The sequence below is a fragment of the Saccopteryx bilineata genome, chromosome 1 (genome assembly GCF_036850765.1).
Source record: "Saccopteryx bilineata isolate mSacBil1 chromosome 1, mSacBil1_pri_phased_curated, whole genome shotgun sequence".
Lineage (NCBI taxonomy): Eukaryota > Metazoa > Chordata > Mammalia > Chiroptera > Emballonuridae > Saccopteryx > Saccopteryx bilineata.
Window position 1 is genome coordinate 153642322 of NC_089490.1, and position 22140 is coordinate 153664461.

The following is a 22140-nucleotide window of genomic DNA, read 5'->3' on the forward strand; positions in this document are numbered from 1 at the left end:
GAAATCAAAGGAACACCATGTGCTTCTTGTTGGAAGCTTTTGGTGGTCTGTCCCAGGCTCCTGGACATGCAGGCAGCCCTGAAAACGATGAACGAGCCTGGTATAATGAGGCTGTGCTGCCTCACACCCTGGCATCTTATCTGCCACAATTCCCCCGTTTCAAACAGCACTTAGCTGTAATCAGAGGCCACCTCTTTTAAGAAGGCTGACTACACATTAGAGTTTCCTCATATAAAATAACAAAGTGAGGCCCTGGCTGGTTGGCTCAGTGGTAGAGCGTTGGCCTGGCGTGCAGGAGTCCAAGTGCCCATCTGCTTCTCCACCCCTCCCCCTCTCCTTCCTCTCTGTCTCTCTTTTCCCCTCCCGCAGCCAAGGCTCTATTGGAGCAAAGTTGGCCCGGGCACTGAGGATGGCTCTGTGGCCTCTGCCTCAGGTGCCAGAATGGCTCTGGTTGCAACAGAGCAACGCCCCAGATGGGCAGAGCATCACCCCGTGGTGGGCATGCCAGTGGATCCCGGTCGGGAGCATGCGGGAGTCTGTCTGACTGCCTCCCCATTTCCAACTTCAGAGAAGTGCAATAAATAAATAAATAAAATAACAAAGTGGGAAATAATGGGCTGAAAGAGAAAATTATTTAATGTGGTTCAATGAAATCATCAACCTAAACAGCATCTGATTACAGGGACCTTCTTACTTTCTGAGCCAAGCAACAGCACCAACTGTGGCCCTAAGTGAGGAACCAGGCAGAATGTGCAAGATGTGCAGGGCTACATGGGGCCCAGACGGTTCACTAGTCTCTGAGATTGCCATGCTGTGCATGGGGCTGAGGGCCTCAGGAATAGCAAACCCCACAGGTGGGGGGCTGTGAGGAGAGAAGGATGGGCTAGGAGTGGGCCTGTCTCCCAGCTGTTGCTTGCAGGACCATACATCTAGACCCCGTGACCATTCATTGCTCCACTTGGGATTTCCTAGCTGAACTGACCATGAGAACGGGAAATGTCCTGTATCTGTGCTGTTTGATGAGTTCACCACTAGCTTGCATGGCTCTTAACTAGAACTTGCAGTTGCAACAAAGGCCCAGAATGTTTAATTTTACTTCATTTTAATTAATTTACAATTAAATGGCTGCACACACAGCCAGTGGCTTCTTCCTTCTCTCTGCTTACTAAGTGGCCCCCCTGTGCAACCAGATACTTGCCCTGCACTTGCTCCCCCACATCTTCCATGTGCTTCTATTGCGGTCCCAGGCCCTGTCCTAAAACACAGGTCTAACTGGCCCTCCTCTCCACCACACCCCACACACATCTAGGCAGTCTTACCTCCTTTCTCTCCTTCTCTGCAGAGACTGTACTTTCTGTTCCTGGTCTGGAATGCTCTCTGCCATCCATCTCCCATGCTCCCAGGGGTACAGGGCTGGAAAGTACTCCTAAATTCATGCCTACCAGGGACCTCAGAATGCAACCTGATTTCAAAATAGGGTCTTTGCAGGTGTAATTTGTTAAGGTGAGTGGATAATGGTGGGCCCTAAAGCCAGTAACTGATGTCCTCATAAGAGAAACAGAGAGACAGAGAGGTGGCCATGTAACAGCAGAGGCAGAGATTACAGAGATGTGTCTACAAACCAGTGGACACCAAGGATTTCTAGCCAACCCCAGAAGCTGGGAGAGGAAGGAGAAACCCTCCCCTGGAGCCTTTGGAGGGAGGATGGCCCTGTTTCATAGATTGGTCGGAGTTCTGCCTCCCAGACAGGGAGAGGACAAACTACTGCTGCCCAGCTCCCTAATTTATAGCCTTTTATGACAGTGGCCCCAGGACACGAACACACCAGGGTCTCATTACAGCATCAACTGGAACCTCCCCTCCTCCAAGCTGTTGCTGCCCAGCCCAATCATTCCTTTTGCTCATCACAGTTTCTATAGGGTCAGAAATCTTTCCGGCATCCTTGTCCCTTATCCATCTCCTCCTCTGTACCTCATCAGTCTCACTCCATGTCTCTCAGCAGCTGAGCAATGACTGCACAATGACTACTGAGAGGGTGCCAAACATGTTTCTTGTGGAACAATCGGGGTGAAGGTTGGGAGGGGGTATAACTGGCACTTCAGCCCACAAATCATTAACCACCCAAAGATGAAGGCAGAAATCCAGCCAAGAAGGTGGCATCTGCTCTGAGGGCTCACAGACACAGGCCCCCTGTTTCTGATGTAATTACCAGCACTGCAGCTAGATGCCACAACAAACCAGTTCATTAGGAAATCCACTGGAAGCTCTCAGAAACACTTCATAAACAAAACAATTAGGTGCCAGCAGGGGCTCCATTGGTCCCTGGCCCCAGGGCCTGCTTCCCACCACTCCCTCCAGCCAGCCAGCCAGCCCCAACAGCCAGGGACCAGACAGATCTTGAGGACCTTCACTTGGCAAGACACTGCCCCTGCAGGAGGCCAGAACCCCAATGGCACTCTCTTTCCCTTTCTACATAAAGGAAGCTTTATCCATGTGTCACACAAGCATGACCTTGGTTCTTTAAGACCTGTCCCCTTCCTCCTCCTAGGTCGTCCTGGGGGGATGTGGCTAAACTGGACAGCCAAGAAGGTCCTTCTGCCAATCTGTGACCACCCTCCTACCCCTTCTGCACAGATGACAGCAACAATCACAATAATAATAATAAATTCAGGGTGCTCTGAACAAGGCACTTCCCAAGGATGTTCCCATACCACTTCCAACAGCACCTGATTGCTCTGAGGACAGAACTAGGTCCCACTGCCACAAGACCAGCCCTCAACCTCTCTTCATCTCTGGCCTCTCCTTTCTCCTGCTCAGTGAGAACCCCTCTCCCTTCTCCTCCAGGCTCCATGGCTGCCACCACGAGGGGAACCAGCCAGCATGAATTTGTAACAAACCTCACCCACTGCACAGCATTTACTTCAGCCAAGAAACAAACTCTGTCCCCAGCAGGACAGCAGGACAGCCCATGGAACATGGGTGGGGATGGTGGCAGGTGCAAGAGGCAGTACAGAGTGGGGAACATCCCCGATTTGCTCATGAAAACCCTCCACCCAGACCATACCCTCATCTAGAAAAGGCCTCCTTCCTCCCTTTGGTGAGCCAGAGCTTACCAGCTAGCAGCATCAACAGAGGCCTGGACAGCAAAAAGGAGGATGAGGAAGGAGGAACTTACCCACTGAGGAGCCTCCCTAACACATGGGGTCTCACCTGGTAGCTCTGCCCCCAGGGGACAACAGGCAATGTCTGGGACATCTGTGGTCGTCATGACTAGGGATGCTCCTGGCATCAAGTGGGTGGGGACGAATGATGCTGCTCAACACCCCACAGTGCCCAGGACCTCCCCACAAAGTGACCCCAATGTCAGCAGTGCCAAGATGGAGAGAACTTGTCTGTAGATTTAAACCTCAGGCTCTCAGTTCTACCAGGAAAAGCAGTAAAGCCATGATGATGAGGAGTGGGAGGCCCACTGACATAAGTAAGCTGCATACCAGCCAGCATTCTTCTAGCGCTACATGGCCATGCACCTGCCATGCTGGCACCCAGCACCCAGGGACCCACCAGGGGAGATGGGAAAGTGGCATACAGGACAAGTAGGTGGCACCCCACATGAAGCCTGGAAGCCCCCATTCCCAGAGAGACTTAGGTGTGAGAACAAACACGGATTTCTTAAGCCCTCCCTCTAAGCAAACAGAAGTCGGAACAAAGCTGTCTGTAACCTGGGAATAATACCAGACACAGGGCCTGACCAGGCGGTGGCACAGTGGATAGAGCATCGAACTGGGATGTGGAGGACCCAGGTTCAAGACCCCTGAGGTAGCCAGCTTGAGCGTAGGCTCATCTTACTTGAGCAAGGCTCACCAGCTTGGACCCAAGGTTGCTGGCTCGAGCAAGGGGTTACTCAGTGTGCTGAAGGAGACGGTCAAGGCACATATGAGAAAGCAATCAATGAACAACTAAGGTGTCGCAACGAAAAACTAATGATTGATGCTTCTCATCTCTCTCCCTATCCTGTCTGTCCCTATCCCTCTCTCTGTCTCTGTAAAAACAACAACAACAAACCAGACACAGGGACAGGTGTAGAAGAAGAAAAAAGGAATTGGGGCCAACAGGAGGTTGGGACATTTGTCTATCACCACCACAAGAGAGCTGTAAAGTTCCCGGGAGGGCAAGGAGCAGAGCAGAGGCCTGTCACAGCGCTGAGCATCCAGCTCTCAAGGAACCACAGACAGGTGCTAATGCCCTTTAGGATGCACTCAAACCACCGTGAACAGCATTAACAGAAGCCACGGGAGCACGTAACTCTAGACAGAGGCTGGTATATTCAGAAGGGAGGGGGCTGCAATTACACTTGTGATTCCTTGCAACCGTGTTCCTCCCTAGACAAATGCAAAGCTTGTCATAGTGGAGCTGTGCTGGAGGAGGGAGCATATGAAGTAGCAGGAACCTCCTGCAGATCCCGGGCCTGAGCCCTCCCAGCCATGGCAACAGTGAGGGAGGTGCTGAGAATAAAAGGTAGGGACCACAGGCCTCCACATTGAGCCCCACCAGGGTAGCAGGCTTCTGTGGCCTTGGAACTCCAGAACTGGAGAGAAGGTGCTTCAAGGGAACCCACCAAGCAATCAAGTCCTGCCCATACCGAGCCAGCAGGGTTTTATAAAGGTGTCCCCAGACCAGTCCTCCTATGCATTCTCACGTGGGGGCAGCACTGCTCCTTGCTAGGGGCAGAGAAACCTTACTCTTTTGTGTAGAGAGCACAGAGATACAAAGAGACATAAGGAGACATACAGCATGTCTATGGTATTAAAACTAGGGACAATTAGGAAGAATGGTGTAAAAAGGGTTTGGGTGAAGAAGTAGCAATAATGCAAAAAAGGCTGAGAAACATGCCCTAGACCAGGGGTCTCAAACTCGCGGCCCGCCGAACAATTTTGTGCAGCCCGCAGACTAATCCATGAAATTCAAAATATTTTGGATAAAATTAAGTAAGCCTAGGGGCCTACTTGTATTTTTCATCTCTCTAGCATCCTAGCTAGATATTAGCTTAGTTAACAGCAGTTGTGATGCAAACTACAGTTTCTGGTCATTTTGTGACACTGAGTAAACTGCATGTACGATTGTGCTTGTTGTACTGATTTTTTTTTGTTTTCAACTGCAGTGAGAAAAGTGTTGCGTAACAGTTGCCTTTTGTAGACCTAGTGCGGCCTGCCGCCCAACGGCTGTGATCTTGCTCTGCAGCCCACATGCTGAGTTGAGTTTGAGACCCCTGCCCTAGACCCACCCTTCTAGACTTACACTGTGGGTTCTCCTGGCACTGAGTAAGTAGGTGGGAACCACGGATGCTGCTCAACGCCCCAGTGTTCATGATGGACCCCCAATATTACAGTGCTGAGGGGAGACCCTGCCTGAGACTTACGCTTCTACAGTGGATTCCGCCTGCTCTCGATAGTTGCTCCAGAATATGGAGTTTAACCCCAAACTAAACTGAGCAGGGAAGGGAGTGTGGGCTCTGAGACCAGCCTCAGGGGTCCCCTCAGTCTCAGCTCTGGCCCTCCCTGCATCACTGTGGTTGTTACAACACCCTGAGCTTCCAAGGAAACAAGTTTTAAATGAACCACCAGGGACAGTGACAGGAAGCTCCAGGGGAAGGAACAAAAGGAAAATATATTTCATAGGGCAATTTACTGAGAACCTCAGGCACTGGGCTGCCCAACCCATAAATCAGAGTTGGGAGGCACAGAAGTGCAGACAGGCAAGGCAGGCACCTTGGATGCCGGAAAAGGCTCAGGGTATGGGCCTATTCCAGCCTCATTTGCCCCCCCCCCCCACTTCACCTTCTACTACCTCCCTTTGGGCTTCAGGTTAACAGCCTGGAGCAGGCAGCACTCATTCTTGCAGGCAGCAGAAACAATTTGGTTCATAATGTGGGAGTGGAGTGAAAGCCAATTCCAGAAGCCTCTCCCCTCCTCCATACTGAGTAGAAACCCTCCCTGCTGATGCCTCTGGGGGGGGGAGTTCATGTTTCCAGGGAAGCTGAGCGCTCAGCAGGCAGTGCCCAGACAGCTGGTGGAAAACCAGTTAAGTGCAGGCCTTGCGCACCGGTTTTAAATCTCTTCCACTTTGTTTAAACCTGCAGTCAAGTCCTTTGGCATAGCCATCAAGCACGTGATGGAGTAGAGAGGCCTTGTCAGGCTTTGCCTGGCACTACCCACCTAGAAAGCAGCTAGGACCATGCTAAGCTAATCCAAGTGGCCGGCAGACTTGTACGACTAATTTGAGTTCAGACCTAAAAAGGCCGGTATGTGTACAGTTTATTTTCCCTGAGTGAGACTGGAGCATCCCTTTGATCTCCCTGTTGGTAATTCACTGCAAAAGCTGGGCATCTGAGAAGATACCAGCAATCATTCTCTGAATCAAGCAGCACCCCACCCACCAGAGGCTGCTCCAGATACCCCAATTGAGCACCAGACACCCACCAGGAGGAGACTGCAGGCTTGGGGGACACTCAGGGCCTCCAAGTGGGGTGAGGAAGGCAGAGAAAGGTCAACAGCATTCAGGGTCTGGCCATCTTGCAGCTGTCACCTTGGCAAAGTCTCTTTCCCTCTCTCTGGTCCTCACAAGGTCAAAGGAAAACTGCTCCATCAGAGGAGACACACATATAACTGAAGGCTGACGCCCTGTGGAGGTTGCTCCTTAGGATCCACCAGCAGTCCACCAAGGGATCAGGGCTCCACATCCACAGCCCCAGGGCCTCCCGCTTCCAAATGCCTTTCCCAGTAGCATAGGTAAAAAGAAATGCTGTTTAGTCTGCCTCCTCCATAACATACACTGGAGTGTTTGTGGACTACAGGACAGTTTGATCGATGTGCACAGGCATCCACTCGTAGACCTGCCCATACCCTGTATACTGATCTTTTGAGCTGCTTCAGAATGATTTGCCCATGTTTTATATTAGATTATCTTTCTCAATCAGATAAAAACTATTCTGGGTGATAAAAATTTAAAAAAACTAACAGCTTTATTTCAGTATGGTAAGAACTAATCTGGGTGGTAGAATTTTCTTAACAGCTTTATTGATATAATTCACGCTCCATAATCCACCTATGTAAGTATACAATTCAGGGGTGGATGTGCCTGTTCTGGACATTTCACATAAACAGAATGACACACTCTGGGGCCTTTTGTGTCTGGCTTCTCTCACTGAGCATCATGTGTTCAAGGTTCATCCAAGTTGTAACGTGTGTTAGAGCTTCACTCCTTTTCATGGTCCAGTGGGTGGCAGAAATGGAAGGTCTGTTTTCCCTTCTTTCTATACTTGCCTTATTCTCTAATTTTCCACAATGGGTATTCTTCATTTCAAGGTTCCCATAGCTAGCTGATGGATGAAGCTGGCCGGATGTGCCCCACCCACTCCTTGAAGCTGTAAAAATCACTCGGTAATCCCCTCCTCCTTCTCTCCCTCTTCCTCCTCCTTGTCGTTGTGGACGTCATTGTTGGCGGCGGTGCTGTCATCCTCTGGGGTCCCAAGCTCCCCTCTACTACCCAGCAGCTTGGCCTGAGTCAATATGTAGAAACCCTTGCTATCTGCTACTAGTGATGGTGGGACATTGGGCGGGGCAATTTTGCTCCATCGATTTCCAGGTGGAGGCCTAGCACCAGCCATGCACCACCACAGCCTGGGAAGTGCAGCAGTGATGAGAATTTGTGGTCCAGAAACTGTAAGAGCGCTCACCCTTTGATTAGGGTGGGTTTTTGCAGGGCATTGGGTTTGAGTGCATTTAGCTGAAGGAACCTCCATCCAGAGGAAATTAAATGTCTGCTCGCTGCTGCTCCCTGCTCTTCCAGTGGGCTCTTGGGGTGGATGTTGCCCATTCACAGGTGGGGGTAGGTGATTTGCAGGTTAAAAAAACTTTAGAATTCCAGATTGGGGAACGCCACTTGCTCTAACACCTAGTTCCTCAAAGGGAACAGCTCCTAGGGAGAAGGCAAAGTGATGCTCTGTGGAGTCCTTGCTTCTCCCCACAACTCTTCCTGTTACCCAGCCTCCTCTCTGCACAAGAGAAGCAGTGAGACTAATGAAACTGAAACAGAAACCCACAGTCACTGGAAACGGGGGTGGGGTGTGTGTGTGTGTGGGGGGGGGGTGTCTCGCCCTGCTCCCATGAGGAGGGCTGGCCTATTAAGTGAGGTTTCACATCTCTGGCAGTATCTGATATCTGTCCTGCTTAAGGAATCTCAACCCCCATAGCTGGGAAACAGGAAAGATGTGCCTTTCAGTCGGAAAAGGGGGCTCACAGCCCCAAACATGATGCCCTGGGAGATGTCCTCATTAGCAGGAGTCTGAAAAGAAACTACACTGAGCTTATGACACCTCAGTATCGGAGGGCCCACAAATACCACCGGACTACCACCACTGCCTAAACAGAAAAAGAGGAGACCTGGAAGTCCAGCTAGATACGGGGTCTCAACAGGGGCTGATCTTGCCCCTAGGGGATATCAGGCTAAGTCTGAGCACACCTATGATTGTCATGACTTGGGGTGTTCCTGACAGCATATGGGTGGGGGCTAGGGGTGCTGCTCAACCCCCCACGGTACCCAGGAAGGTCCTGAATGTCCATAGTGGTGAGGAGGGACCCTAGATTGAACCAATGAGCCAGAGTCTAAGGGACTGGGGACACTTGTTGAGCACAGAATCCCATACACAATGCTCCTGCATACCTTTTCCCTTTTCATGTTAGGATAGCTCCAAGAAAGGGCGCCCTCCTTTTATAGACAGAAAAGCTCAGGGTGGCCCAAAGATCGCAGGCCATGAGCAGGGCAGGCCCAATGTACCCAGGTGCCCTGAGATGGGGACACAATGGGTATCCCCTCACTGAAGAGTGGCTGGGCAGGTACAGGTAGCCATACATTTTCCTCCCATGCACAAATGGATAATGAGGGTTAATGCTGGTAAAGTGGCTCAGAAAGGAAACCATCTGGGACAGAAATGCATAGCTAGGCAGTGTTGTGTGTGCGCTGTAGTGAGAGGGTGAAGAGACAGCACAGGCCAGACAGCAGCAGCACTGGCTGTGAATGCGGCCTGGAGGAGTGCCCTCGGAGGGGCTCTGGCACAGGCTGTGAGCTCTTTTCTCCAGGATTTTATGGCTAGGAGGAACCTGGGAGCCCTCCACCCTGCAGTCAGGAGGCTGGGTGGTGATGCTCTGTAGATGGTGGCTGTGACATTGGCATTTGGTATATCCTGCTGGGTGGCTATAGCTACTGGCACATTCTCAGATTAATCCAGAACCTCCCACGGCAGTTGACTATTCGGCCCTAACTGGCTGGAGCCAAGGCTGGCAGAAGAGGCCCACATCAAGTGGCAAATATTTTCAGCTTTTCAGGCCAGACAGTCTCTATTTGTGGGTCAAATAAGTTTGTAAATATGATGTATATGTTTGCTCGCTTATAGTTTGCATTGGGTGGGGGGACAGGCTGTAAGCAGGCAGGGTCTTTATAGCCTAAGGCTTAGTTTTAAGATTAAGCCTTCCCCACCCTTTTAATACTAAAATCTTCTCATCGCTAAGCTTTTTCCCCACACCCTTGACTGTTGCATGATGTGTGGTGGTGCACTCTTATGAGGAACCCCATTTATGCCTCAGATAAGTGGCTTTGTATCAGAGACTTCCTTATTTGTATACTGGCTTAAAGGCTTTAATTTCTACACTATAAAATAAGGGAGACCAGGGGCTTTCTCTCTTGGTTCCTGAAATTAGCATTGCAAGAAGAGGCAGCCAAGATGGCAGAGTACTGAAGGAGAAGCCAGTTTGTGCAAAGTTTGTGCAGAATGGAGATGGGGAACAGAGGTGAATAAGGATGGTGAGGTAGAAACCTTTGATTCTAGGAATACTCAGATAAGTCAGTGACTTTGGGAGCCCTGAATGGAAAGGGAAATGTTTTCCCACTGTGTGTATTCCTCGCCTGCTGGGTGCAAGCTAGGATTAAAGGTAAATACCCACCAGTTCTTGGCTCCATTGTTCCATTACCATCTTTTGGAATTCAAATGCGAACCTGCACAGGCCAGGCGGCTGTGATGGTGGCTGTGGCTACTGGCCTTACACTGTTACAACACTTAACTCCACTGCTGCAAGTGAAAGCAGCCACAGACAACAGGCCAACATACAGACGAGGCTGGGCACCCATCAAACATTATTTATGAAGGTGTAACTTCAGTTTCATCAAATTGCTGTGTCGCATGTTCTTTTGATTTTCCCCCTAACTCTTTAAAAATCTAAAAATTCTCAGTTTGTAGACCATATAAAAATAGCCTGCCAGTCTGCAAACCCTGCTCTGGACAGGGATACCTGAAACTCACAGGCTAGCTATTGGTCAAATAAGTTTGTAAAATATGATTTTTATGTTTGCTCGCTTATAGTTTGCATTGGGGGCTGGGCAGAGCCAGGTATATGTGGTCTATGGAACTGTAAATTACCTTCCTGCTTGGGAAGGGCCATTGTTTTGCTAATGTTTGCTGGAGGAGAAGTTTTCAAGCCAGAAAGTTTTGAAAGGAGGAGACAGAGAAGAGGCAGAAAGAAGCCATGTTTGCAGGGTGAGAGCAGAGAGAATGCAGAGTGTTGAAGAAGAAAGCCAGTTTGTGCAGAGAGGAAAAGGTGTGCAGATAGGGAACCAGAGCTGAGGGGCTTTGGGAGTCGGAGGCCTTGGATTCTAGGAGGAACCAGATAATGTGTCAGTGGCTTTGTAAACTCTGAATGAAGAGGGAAGTGTTTTCCCTGTGCGTTTGCTCATCGGCAGGTGCGAGACTTTAATAAAGGAATGGCCCATCATTTTTTGGCTCCACTGTTTCTTTACCGTCTATCCAAATTCAATGGGAACCTGGCATGTGAATGGCCACGACAGCCGTGACTACTGGCCTTACACTGGCCAAGTGTGAGAGTCTGGCTTTTGATGATAAGACAGAATAACAGAAAAGGGACAATGGAAAGTGGGAGTTTGAATAAGGTAACAAACCACCAAGTAAAATAGTTCCTAACTCTGGGAAGTGGAAATTCTCCCCAGAATTATGTATTGATCAAGGTGCTAGAAAGAACTGGCTCAAAACGCAGATGGAGCCTGACCAGGTGGTGGCGCAGTGGATAGAGCGTTGGACTGGGATGCGGAGAATCCAGGTTCGAGACCCCAAGGTTGCCAGCTTGAGCGCGGGCTCATCTGGTTTGAGCAAAGCTCACCAGCTTGGACCCAAGGTCACTGACTCGAGCAAGGGATTATTCGGTCTGCTGTAGCCCCCTGGTCCTGGCACATATGAGAAAGCAATCAATGAACTAAGGTGTCGCAACAAAAAACTGATGATTGATGCTTCTCATCTCTCTCCGTTCCTGTCTGTCTGTCCCTGTCTATCCCTCTCTCTGACTCTGTCTCTGTAAAACAAACAAACAAACAAAAAAAAACAAAAACAAAAACGCAGATGGAGTAAGGCAGCCCATGCTGGCTCACAGAAAAAGGGTCATGGGATCCTCCCTGTTTCCTGAAGTCTGGTTAAGGACCTGCAGGTTCCTGAGTGCCATCTAATATGAGTAACAGCCCTGCTTCTGCCCAGTCCTGCCTCTGACATGTCTCAGCTTATTACCAAGAAGGCCAGGTACCAGGGTGGACTTTGCAGCCAGGACTAGTTATAGGGGCAGCAGAGCTTGCAAGAGTCAGGAACTGCTGCCCCATTTCAGCACCCTAAAGCCTGAGGGGTGACATCCAGGATTGCCACACAAGGACACCTGGTAGCCAAAGATTATTACCTGGCTAAACCCTTTGCCTTCTTGCTGCAAAGACCTGGGTAGCTGGGCCAGCTCTTCAAGGGAGCATTGCGTGGTGCCCAGACATCTACCTTGAACCCCAGCTTGCTCCAAGCACCATGCACCACTTGTTCAGTAATTTCACACTACGTCACCTGGGAATGTATACATGGAAGCCCAATCTAAGGTTGTACTTCCCAAATGTCACTTATTTGTGAACACATGGCTGAACCCAAAACAGCTTTTAATATTTGGGCAGTCCCCATCGGCCCCGCTCAATTTTGGCTCTGACAGCATCTCCAAGACAAGCATGGCCCTGGGTTCATGGCTCCATTGCAGTGTCTCACAGGTGGTCACGGGACACACAGGTCAAGAGGATTCTCTCTGCCTTGAGTCTTACCATCCACGGTGCCCCCACATAATGCAAACAACAAAACCACATTCCCCAGGTAGTTACTCTTTTAGATCAAACAGACAAATCCTGATGGTCACATGTCTCCTCTTTTAGCAATGTCCACCTGTGACAGCTCACCACAATTTTCTTTTCTTTTTTTAATTGAGAGTGGGGAGGCAGGGAGGCAGAGAGGCAGAGAGGCTCTTGCATGTGCCCTAACCAGGATCCACCTGGCAAGCTCCCCTATAGGGCGATGCTCTGCCCATCTGGGGCCACTGCTCTGTTGCTCAGCAACTGAGATATTTCACCACCTGAGGTGAGGCCATGGAGCCATTCTCAGTGCCCGGGGCCAACATGCTTAAACCATTTGAGCCATGGCTGCCAGAGAAGAGAGAGAGAGAGAGAGGAGAGGAGAGGAGTGGGGGGGGTGGGGGGTGGAGAAGCAGATAGTTGCTTCTCCTGTGTGCCCTGACTGGGAATCCAACGTGGGACTTCCACACACAGGGCCAACGCTCTATCATTAGGGCTGGAAGTCCCAGGTTGGATTCCGGTACTTCCACACGCAGGGCCAATGCTCTATCACTAGGGCTGGAAGTCCCAGGTTGGATTCTCGGTCAGGGCACATAGGAGAAGTGACCATCTGCTTCTTCTCCACCACCACCTTTGCTTCTCTCTCTCTCTCTCACTTCTCCAGCAGACATGGCTCAAATGGTTCAAGCATGTTGGCCCCGGGTACTGAGGATGGCTCCATGGCCTTACCTCAGGCTTTGCTAAAAAATGGCTCCAGTTGCAATGGAGCAAGGTCCCAAGATGGGCAGAGCATCACCCCCTAGTGGGCTTGCTCGATGGATCCTGGTCAGGGCGCATGTGGAAGTCTGTCTCTGCTTCCCCTACTCTCACTAAAAAAACAAAAAACAAACAAACCAAAAAAAACCTGAGACTTCCATACACTAGGCCGACGCTCTACCGCTGAGTCAACCGGCAAGAGCCCCTACCACTATCTTCTGAATTAAGTATAAAAAGCCCAATGCTTTAAAATCCTGGAAACGTCTCCCCCACCTTCCTTGCTACAAAGCCCATTTCCTTTTCTAACTCTGCAGAAAAAGCAAAGCTAGAGAAACATATCATTAGAAAAATAAAGGCTAGCCAATTTGTCTAGAACAGCACTGCCCAATAGAAATATAATGCAAACTACCTTCCTATTATTGTTTCTGGTGGCCACATTCAAAAAGTGAAAAGTAACAGGTGATGTTCACTTTATTTTTTTATTTTTTTATTATTTTTTTTCTGAAGCTGGAAACGGGGAGAGACAGTCAGACAGACTTCCGCATGCGCCCGACCGGGATCCACCCGGCATGCCCACCAGGGGCGAGGCTCTGCCCACCAGGGGGTGATGCTCTGCCCCTGGGGGGGGGTCGCTCTGCCAGAACCAGAGCCACTCTAGCGCCTGGGGCAGAGGCCAAGGAGCCATCCCCAGAGCCCGGGCCATCTTTGCTCCAATGGAGCCTTGGCTGCGGGAGGGGAAGAGAGAGACAGAGAGGAAGGAGGGGGGGAGGGGGGGAGAAGCAAATGGGCGCTTCTCCTATGTGCCCTGGCCGGGAATCGAACCCGGGTCCCCTGCACGCCAGGCCGACGCTCAACCGCTGAGCCAACCGGCCAGGGCGATGTTCACTTTAATGATATATTTTGTATAACCCAATCTATGCAAAAATATCAGTCTACATAACCAATATAAACAGACTTTTGGTGAGATATTTCCTGTTCTGTTATACACAGAGTCTTCAATACCATGCATGTTACACTCACGGCTCATCTCCATGCAATTGAGCCACATCTCAAAGCCACAACACCCGTGTATGGTCAGTGGCCACTGTAGTGAACACCACAGCTTAGACCCTCTTTGTAAAGGTCTGAGGTCTAGAACTACTATATGAGTCAGGGTCTGTGTTCCAGGCACACTTCCTCCACATAGAACCCATCATTTGTCCTGACTGGGAACAACTAAGTGATTCTGTAGAGAAACCCAAGGTGCCAATATGGGAGGCTGGCAGGAAACACCCTGTTTTCATCCTGTACAAGTCCAGCTGGAGGGGCTTCTCCTCCTCCCATGTGCCCCAGCACCAGAGTGATACACCCACAAGTGGCTGGGTTTGTCTATGCCATGGAGAGAGAAGGCCAAAAGGGGCTGAAACCTGTGAGTCGAGGCAGATCAGCCTGAGCTCAGACTGATGGAAGAAGCCTGCTATCATCCTCTGTGGTGGGCCAGACAGGCATCAATGGCTGCAATGACAATCTGGGGGAAAGGCCCCTGATACCAGCAGCTGGGAAAGGGCTGGGCCTGGGCCTGCTGCCAGCCCAAGAGTCCTCTTTCCTACTTCTCTCTCCAAGGTTCTATCATCCCCCACTCGACTGGGTAGGCCCATAGTTCATGAGCCCTATTTATATCCTGTCACATGGACCTCCAAAGCCACCTCAAACCTCCAGGGGGAGACAAACAAGAAGAAGGAGATAGGCATGACCCAGACCCACACCCAAAGGCTCTGTGGACTTGACACAGTGCCCTCCGGCTATCAATCAAAACCACAAAGACAAGTGCACTCAGAGCTAAGGGAATTTGAGAACAAACACTCAGGATGTTATACCTTTGGGCCCTGGAGAATTGGGGGAGAAAAAAGGATACCTGACCTGTGGTGGTGCAGTGGATAGAACATTGTGAGGTTGCACAATTCAAATCCCTGGGCTTGCCAGGTCAAGGCACATAAAAGAAGCAACTACTGTGAGTTGATGCTTCCCATTCCTATCCCTCTTTCTCTCTCCCTCTCCTCTTTCTTAAATCAGTAATAAGTAAAATCATTTATTTTTGAGAGGAGGGGAGACAGAGAGACAGACTCCCACCTGCACCCCAACTGGGATCCAACTGGCAACCCCCATCTGGGACCAATGCTCCAATCAACAGAGCTATCCTCAGCATATGAGGCTGACTCTTGAACCAACTAAGCTATCCTCAGTGCCAGGGGCCCACACTCGAACCAACTGAGCCACTGGCTTCAAGAGGGGAAGAGAGAGAGAAGTGGGAGAGGGAGGGGAAGAGAGAGAAAAGCGGGAGAGGGAGGGGAAGAGAGAGAGAAGCGGGAGAGGGAGGGGAAGAGAGAGAGAAGTGGGAGAGGGAGGGGAAGAGAAGCAGATGATAGCTTCTCATGTGTGCCCTGACAGGGGATTGAACCTGGGATGTCCGCACACCTGGCCAATGCTGTAACCACTGAACAAACCAGACAGGGCCTAATTTATTTAAAAAATATAGCCCTGGCCAGAAGCTTGATTGGTTAACGCATTGCTCCAAAGCACAGAGATTGCCAGTTCGATCCCTGGTCAGGGCACATATAGGAAGAGACTGATGTTCCTGTTTCTCTACCTCTCTCCCTTCCTTTCTCACTAAAATCAATAAATAAATTTTTTTTTTTAAATGGAGTCTCTTCCCCTTTCAGTATCCTCCAGGGACAGTGATGCAGCAGGCCCAGAGGGTGTGGGGTCTGCCACATGGGGGTTCTACTAGGAGAGAGAGAGCCCCCTGACCCCAGGCCTGCCCAGACACTATTTGCTACACATCCACCCATCCCACTCATGACTTGTCCCCATTCCTCCAGGTGAAAATTTTCTAGGGACAAGTTTACTGAGGATCCCAGAACAGACCTTAATGGAAAGTTCAGGCTCCCAGCCACTGCACAGTCATGGGTGAAAGCCAGCTAGGAGGGATTGGCTCCCTTTTTAGAGTCTTTCACAGTGAGGACACTTACCTGAGTTGCCACCTTGCCGTAATCAATCCACCGCAGGGTGGCAAAATTGGTCGATTCAGCACAGTTGAATCCGTGATTGAAGCCAGCATGGTAGCCATAGGGAAAGGTGATCATGAACTCCCCAGCCTCTTGCGTGATCTGAGGAAGAGGAGTCTGATCAATGAGGGTGCTGTGTGGTAGACTGTAAGTGGCAAAAAGCCTTTGTAAATTCGAAGGTTAGCAAAAGGCTAAGTTCTCCCTCCTCCACCTCCATATTGGCTATGAAGCTGAGTATTTGCACTCACTTCACTTGCTTAAATTGCTGGAAGCAATTTACATGCCCTTCCTCTCACCCTTTGTTTGTTCAGATATTGGTTGATTTCACTTATGCATGGTGGGGGGATTCTTGTTTATGCCTTAAGAAAGTTCCTGTTTTTGCCTCAGATGTGTGACTTTGTATCAAAGACTTCCTTATTTGCATATGGCTATATAATAAAGCAAATTGGGGGCTACTGGCACTTGGATATTGCCATCAGCATTGAAGAGGCCTCCCTATCCCATCCTCTTTTCTCGATGAGTCTATTTTCTTAATTCTGCACCATTCTCCCTTGAACTCAGAATTACTAGCTGTGCTGGTACATAGCAAGTGGCGGCCAACGTGGGGCCCAAGTACGAGAAAACTAAACTAAAGGCAGGTGATGTTACTCCCCAAGTGTGCACAGTGAGTAAAGAAAGTTTTGGGGGAGAGTATAGTTGGGAGTAATTATGGGACAATTAAGGTCAAAAGTAGGGGACCTTTTTGTAAGAAGAGTTATGCAGCTAGAATGATTTTTACAATATATTCAAGGTGTATGCCCCTGGTTCCCAAAAGAGGGAACAGTTAGTTCTGCTACAGGGGAACAAGTAGGTAAAGTTCTGAAAAGGCAGTGGAGTGAGGAGACTATGGCAGGTGGTCCTGTACTTTGCGGCTTGGGGGCTAAGGAATGTGGGATAGTGTGGCTGCTCCTAGTTCTCTCTAGGTCAGGGGTACTCAACCTTTTTATACCTACCACCCATGTTTGTATCTCTGTTAGTAGTAAAATTTTCTAACTGCCCACCGGTTCCACAGTAATGGTGATTTATAAAGTAGGGAAGTAACTTTACTGTATAAAATTTATAAAGCAGAGTTACAGCAAGTTAAAGCATATAATAATAATTACCAAGTACTTTATGTCGGATTATCTCTAAGTTTGGCAGAATAAATCTTTATAAAACAACTTACTATAGTTAAATCTATCTTTTTACTTACACTTTGGTTGCTCCGCTACCACCCACCATGAAAGCTGGAATGCCCACTAGTGGGCAGTAGGGACCAGGTTGACTACCACTGCTCTAGGTGCTTGGTCTGCCACTCAGCTAAAATTGAGGTAGAAGTCTTATCATGGTCTTCCTAAGCTGCCAGTTACAGCAACTATGGAATTTGAGAATGGTTAGGAGACTCAGCTATTTAAGTTATAGCTTTTCCTGTTATTGTCTGATTTTCTTTAATGTGTTAGCAATAATCTTCTGAACTATTATTCTGTTTCTTTCCTATTCTTTGCCTGGAAATTTAGGCAGGGGACCCCTGGTGGATTTGACTACAAAATTGCTCATGCAGCTGCCGAGAGCAAATTTTCTCAGGGAGATTTTGTTTAGTCCCATCCTTCAGTCCCTCTGTCAGAAAATGCCCTGACTAAAATCAAGCAGGCATCTTTCTAATCTGATTGTGCTCTGAAATCCCAGGTTTCTCTCTGGTTTGTCTAATTCTTGTTTCTATTTAGTCTTTGTTTAATGTTGTCTAAAATGTATCTGTTTTTTTTTTTAAGTGTTTGCCTTTTAAAGATTTTATTTATTCATTATAGAGAGGGGAAAGAGAGAGAGAGAAGGGGGGAGGAGCAGAAAGCAGCAACTCCCGTATGTGCCTTGACCAGGCAAGCCCAGGGTTTTGAACTGGCAACCTCAGCACTTCCAGGTTGATGCTCTATCCACTGCGCCACCACAGGTCAGGCTAAAATGTATCTGTTTTTAAGGCCTGGATTAAGTTCTTGCATGCAAAAAATGGAAATGCGGCTCTAATATTGAAAAAATAAAATGATTTTAGAACTTGTAAGGAGTGCTTATTTAAATTTAAATGGAATGGAATGTAGATCCTTAAGACTTACTAGTTTGGTTAGTGCATTGTGAGGTGTGTTCAGAGTCAGGAGCCAAATAACAATTCAAGTATTAGGATTAATCAAAGTTGTATGTTATACTTGTGTTTTTGTTCATAAATTGTCTTGTTTATGTGTAAGGCTATACTCAAGTAGGTAAAACAAAGGAATTGAGCAAAATTAAGCAGGGCAGCCTAATAAGTCATTTCAAGAATTTGTCTCAAGCTGCTTCAGGCAGTTAGAAGAATAGTATAAGGATGCTAATTCTGCTTCTCGGGCCACATCCTGCAAAAAGGGGCGCCGAGGAAATCGGGAATTTGGTTCCTCTGATTTTGCCTATTGAATTCAAAAGATAGGTCAGAAATGCCCTGAAATGGAACTAACAATACAAGGGTGTAAATTTAAAGGACTTTTAGATACTGGAGCTGCTGTATCTGTTATTGCTAAGCTACAACAGCCTCCTTCCTGGCCCACTTAATGCAGCAGCCACAGAATTACAAGGTATAGGACAGAGTAAATCCCCTCAACAAAGCTCTAGTTTTTTACAATGGGAAGATAAAGAGGGTCATTCGGGACTTTTCCAGTCTTATATGCTCCCTGGATTGCCAGTTAATTTGTGGGGTAGAAATGTTGGGAGCAGGGCAACCTAATGAAATGAAAATATGGGAGCGTTGCTTGTCAGTCCTAACGGTTCAGTCAGTACTCAAATGCTTGATCAGGGACTTTTGCCCACTAAGGGACTAGGGAAAGAACAGCAGGGAGTTCTCACCCCCATAGAAGTGGCACCCGATACCAGAAAGCGTGGATTAGGATATCAAAATTTAGCATAGGGGCCTTGGTAGCTCCTGCTTACCCCAATAATGCATTGTGCAGATCCAATTACTTGGAAATCAGATAATCCTGTATGGGTAGACCAATGGCCCCTTTCTCAGGAGAAACTTAAGGCAGCTGCTCGATTGGTACAAGAGCAGGTACAGCTTGGGCACAATGAACTTTCTGATAGCCCATCGAATAAGCCTATATTTGTTATTAAAAAGAAATCAGGAAACTGGAGGCTATTACAAGATTTAAGTGCAATAAATAAGACTGGAAATTATGGGTCCTCTCCAGCTAGGACTTCCTTCTCCTACTGCCATTCCATGGAATTTTCACCTTGTAATTATCGACTTGAAGGATTGTTTTACTATTCCTTTAAGCCCGCACGATTGCAAGCGTTTTGCATTCAGTGTTCCTTCAGTTAATTTCCAGGCTCCAATGAAGCGATACCAGTGGAAAGTTTTGCCTCAAGGTATGGCTGACAGTCCTACCTTGTGCCAAAAATATGCTGCTAGTTATCTCTCCAGTATGAAGGCAGCACCCTAAGGTGTACATAGTTTATTATATGGATGATATTCTTACTGCTCATCCAGATAAAGACACTGTGTTGACCATTTTGCAACAACTAGAATATTTTTTGAAAGAATCAGGACTTTATATAGCTCCTGAAAAGGTAGAGCAATCTTTACCTTTCTCTTATTTAGGAGAAATTATTGAGGGACAAAAAGTTTGTCCACAAAAATTAGAAATCAGGACAGATCATTTCCAAACTAAACAATTTCCAGAAATTATTAGGAGATGTTAATTGGTTTAGACCTTCCTTGAAATTAACTACCGGGAAACTGAAGCCACTTGTTGATATTCTTAGAGGCTCGGCTGAACCAGCTTCTCCTTGGCTACTTACAGCTGTGGGCAGCAAGCTTTAAAGCTTTAGAAAAAGCCTTGCAACAAGCACAACTAAAACACATAAATCCTGAAGAATCAATTGCCTTACTAATTTGTCCCTTGAGTTACACTCCAATGGGACTATTGTGGCAAGCTTCAGGTCCTATTGAATGGATTCATTTAGCTGTTACTCCTAAGAAAGTTTTATCTCCATATTTTGATCTTGTCGCCTCCTTGATTATCAAGGAGCATAGGCGACTCTTACAGCTTATAGGTTTTGAGCCTCATATTATTGTTGTTCCTTTTTCAAAGGATCAACAACAATGGCTCTGGGAAATTTCCATTAAATGACAAATTGCTTTTGCAAATTTTACAGACCAAATTGATTCTCACTACCCAACTGATAAAATAGTTCAATTTTCATTAATTACTACATTTGTCTTTCCTAAGACAATTGTTAATAAGCCCATTCCTGAAGCACCTACAGTTTTTACTGATGGGGCCAGCTCAGGAATAGCAGGCTTAATAATTGATGGACAATTTTATACTGAAACAGTCACCTTAAAATCAGCTCAAAGAGTAGAATTACATGCCATGATCATGGCTTTTCAGCATTTGCCATGTTCCTTCTTTAATCTGTATACAGACAGGAGATACTTACTTATGGTTGTTTCCACTATAGAGACTGCTGTCTTAGGGACAACTGCTGATGAACTATTTCAGCAGTTTCTCCTTCTTCAAAAGACTTGTACGTCAACATAGAGCTCCATGTTTTATAGGACATATTCGAGCTCACTCCATGCTCCCTGGAGCTTTAGCACAAGGGAATGCCCTTGTTGATCAGACTACCAAAAAGAAAATTATTGGAGCAACCATGACAGATCAAGCAATCCAGTCTCATACTATTCATCACCAGAACACTGCAACCCTGCGTAAACAATTTCAACTTTCTCTGGAAGCAGCACAGCAGATTGTTAAATCCTGTCCAAAGTGTCCTATACTACAATCTGTCCCCTCGTTAAGAGTTAACCCTCGAGGACTCCTACCAGGACAATCTTGGCAAATGGATGTTTCTCATACACCTTCATTTGGCAAACAGTCCTTTGTCCCCATTACAGTGGATACTTATTCTGGATTTATAGTAGCCTCTGCCAGAACAGGAGAGGCTGTTAAGCATGTTATAGCTCATTGTTTGTATGCATTTTCTATTATTGGACTTCCTAAACTGATTAAAACTGACAATGCTCCTGCATATGTAGGAAAAGCATTTACTACATTTTGTTAGAAGTTAACATAAAGACAAGTATTTCTTAAAATCTTTGAAGTCAAAATATTATAAAATGTACTCAACAAATATTTAAGGTCAATTTTAAAAAATATAAAAGGGGGAGTCATATCCTGGAACTCCTGCAAATCTTCCTTATCATGCTTTTTACTTTAAAAAATTTCTTTTGAATGCTGATGTACAGGCGATGCCAAACCTTTCTCCTGCAAACTTCTACACTCTTTTATTTGATCCAGCTAATAACACTGCTTTTTTTCCAAATAGCTCCAGATATACAGAAAAAGATATAGGCAGATAAGGACCCTCAAACCCTTCAGCGAGATCTTCTGAGCATGGCTTTTAAGGTCTATAATGACCAAGAGGCAGACAAAGCCCAAAAGAGATCAGGTAAAATACCAGTTCTTGGCATACGCCCTTAAAGGCTCCAATGCCCCAAAGGGGCCTCATAGGACTCCATCTGGCCCCTGCTTCAATAGTGGAAAGGAAGGTCATTGAGCTAAAGCCTACCAGGCTTCTCGGCCCCCACCAGGGACATACCTTTGCTGTGGGGTAAAAGGACACTGGAAGGTAAGCTGCCCCCTCACTTCTCTAAGGGAGGCTTCAGTCTCTTCCAGCCCTGCTCCAGCCACCTGTGACCTAACCTTGTCCAGCCTGCTGGGATTTGCCACTGAAGGCTAAAGGTGCCCAGGGCTGTTGGCCCCATCTCATGTCACTGTGGACAAGCCTAGGGCAGTGGTCAGCAAACTCAGTCAACAGAGACAAATATCAACAGTACAATGATTGAAATTTCTTTTGAGAACCAAATTTTTTAAACTTAAACTATATAGGTAGGTACATTCCTTATCAAGGTAGTGCCCACATGTGGTATTTTGTGGAAGAGCCACACTCACGGGGCCAAAGAGCCGCATGTGGCTTGCGAGCTGCAGTTTGCCAACCATGGGCCTAGGGTATTTCTTCCAAGTAGCAGGTAAACTGATCTCATTTCTTATGGACACAAGGGCCACTTACTATGTCTTGCCTGAATATTCAGGGTTTTACT

The 22140-nt window shown here is 47.7% G+C and overlaps 1 protein-coding gene across 5 annotated transcripts in view; it reads right to left on the reverse strand.

The window, feature by feature from the left end:
- KDM4B (lysine demethylase 4B) overlaps positions 1–22140 on the reverse strand; it is a 171793-nt gene that overhangs the window by 46224 nt on the left and 103429 nt on the right. For all 5 annotated transcript variants that reach the window (XM_066275126.1, XM_066275118.1, XM_066275110.1 and 2 more), the window contains exon 9: positions 15969–16106. In XM_066275126.1, coding sequence (XP_066131223.1) covers positions 15969–16106 — 138 coding nt within the window. The remainder of the gene's footprint in view (positions 1–15968; positions 16107–22140) is intronic.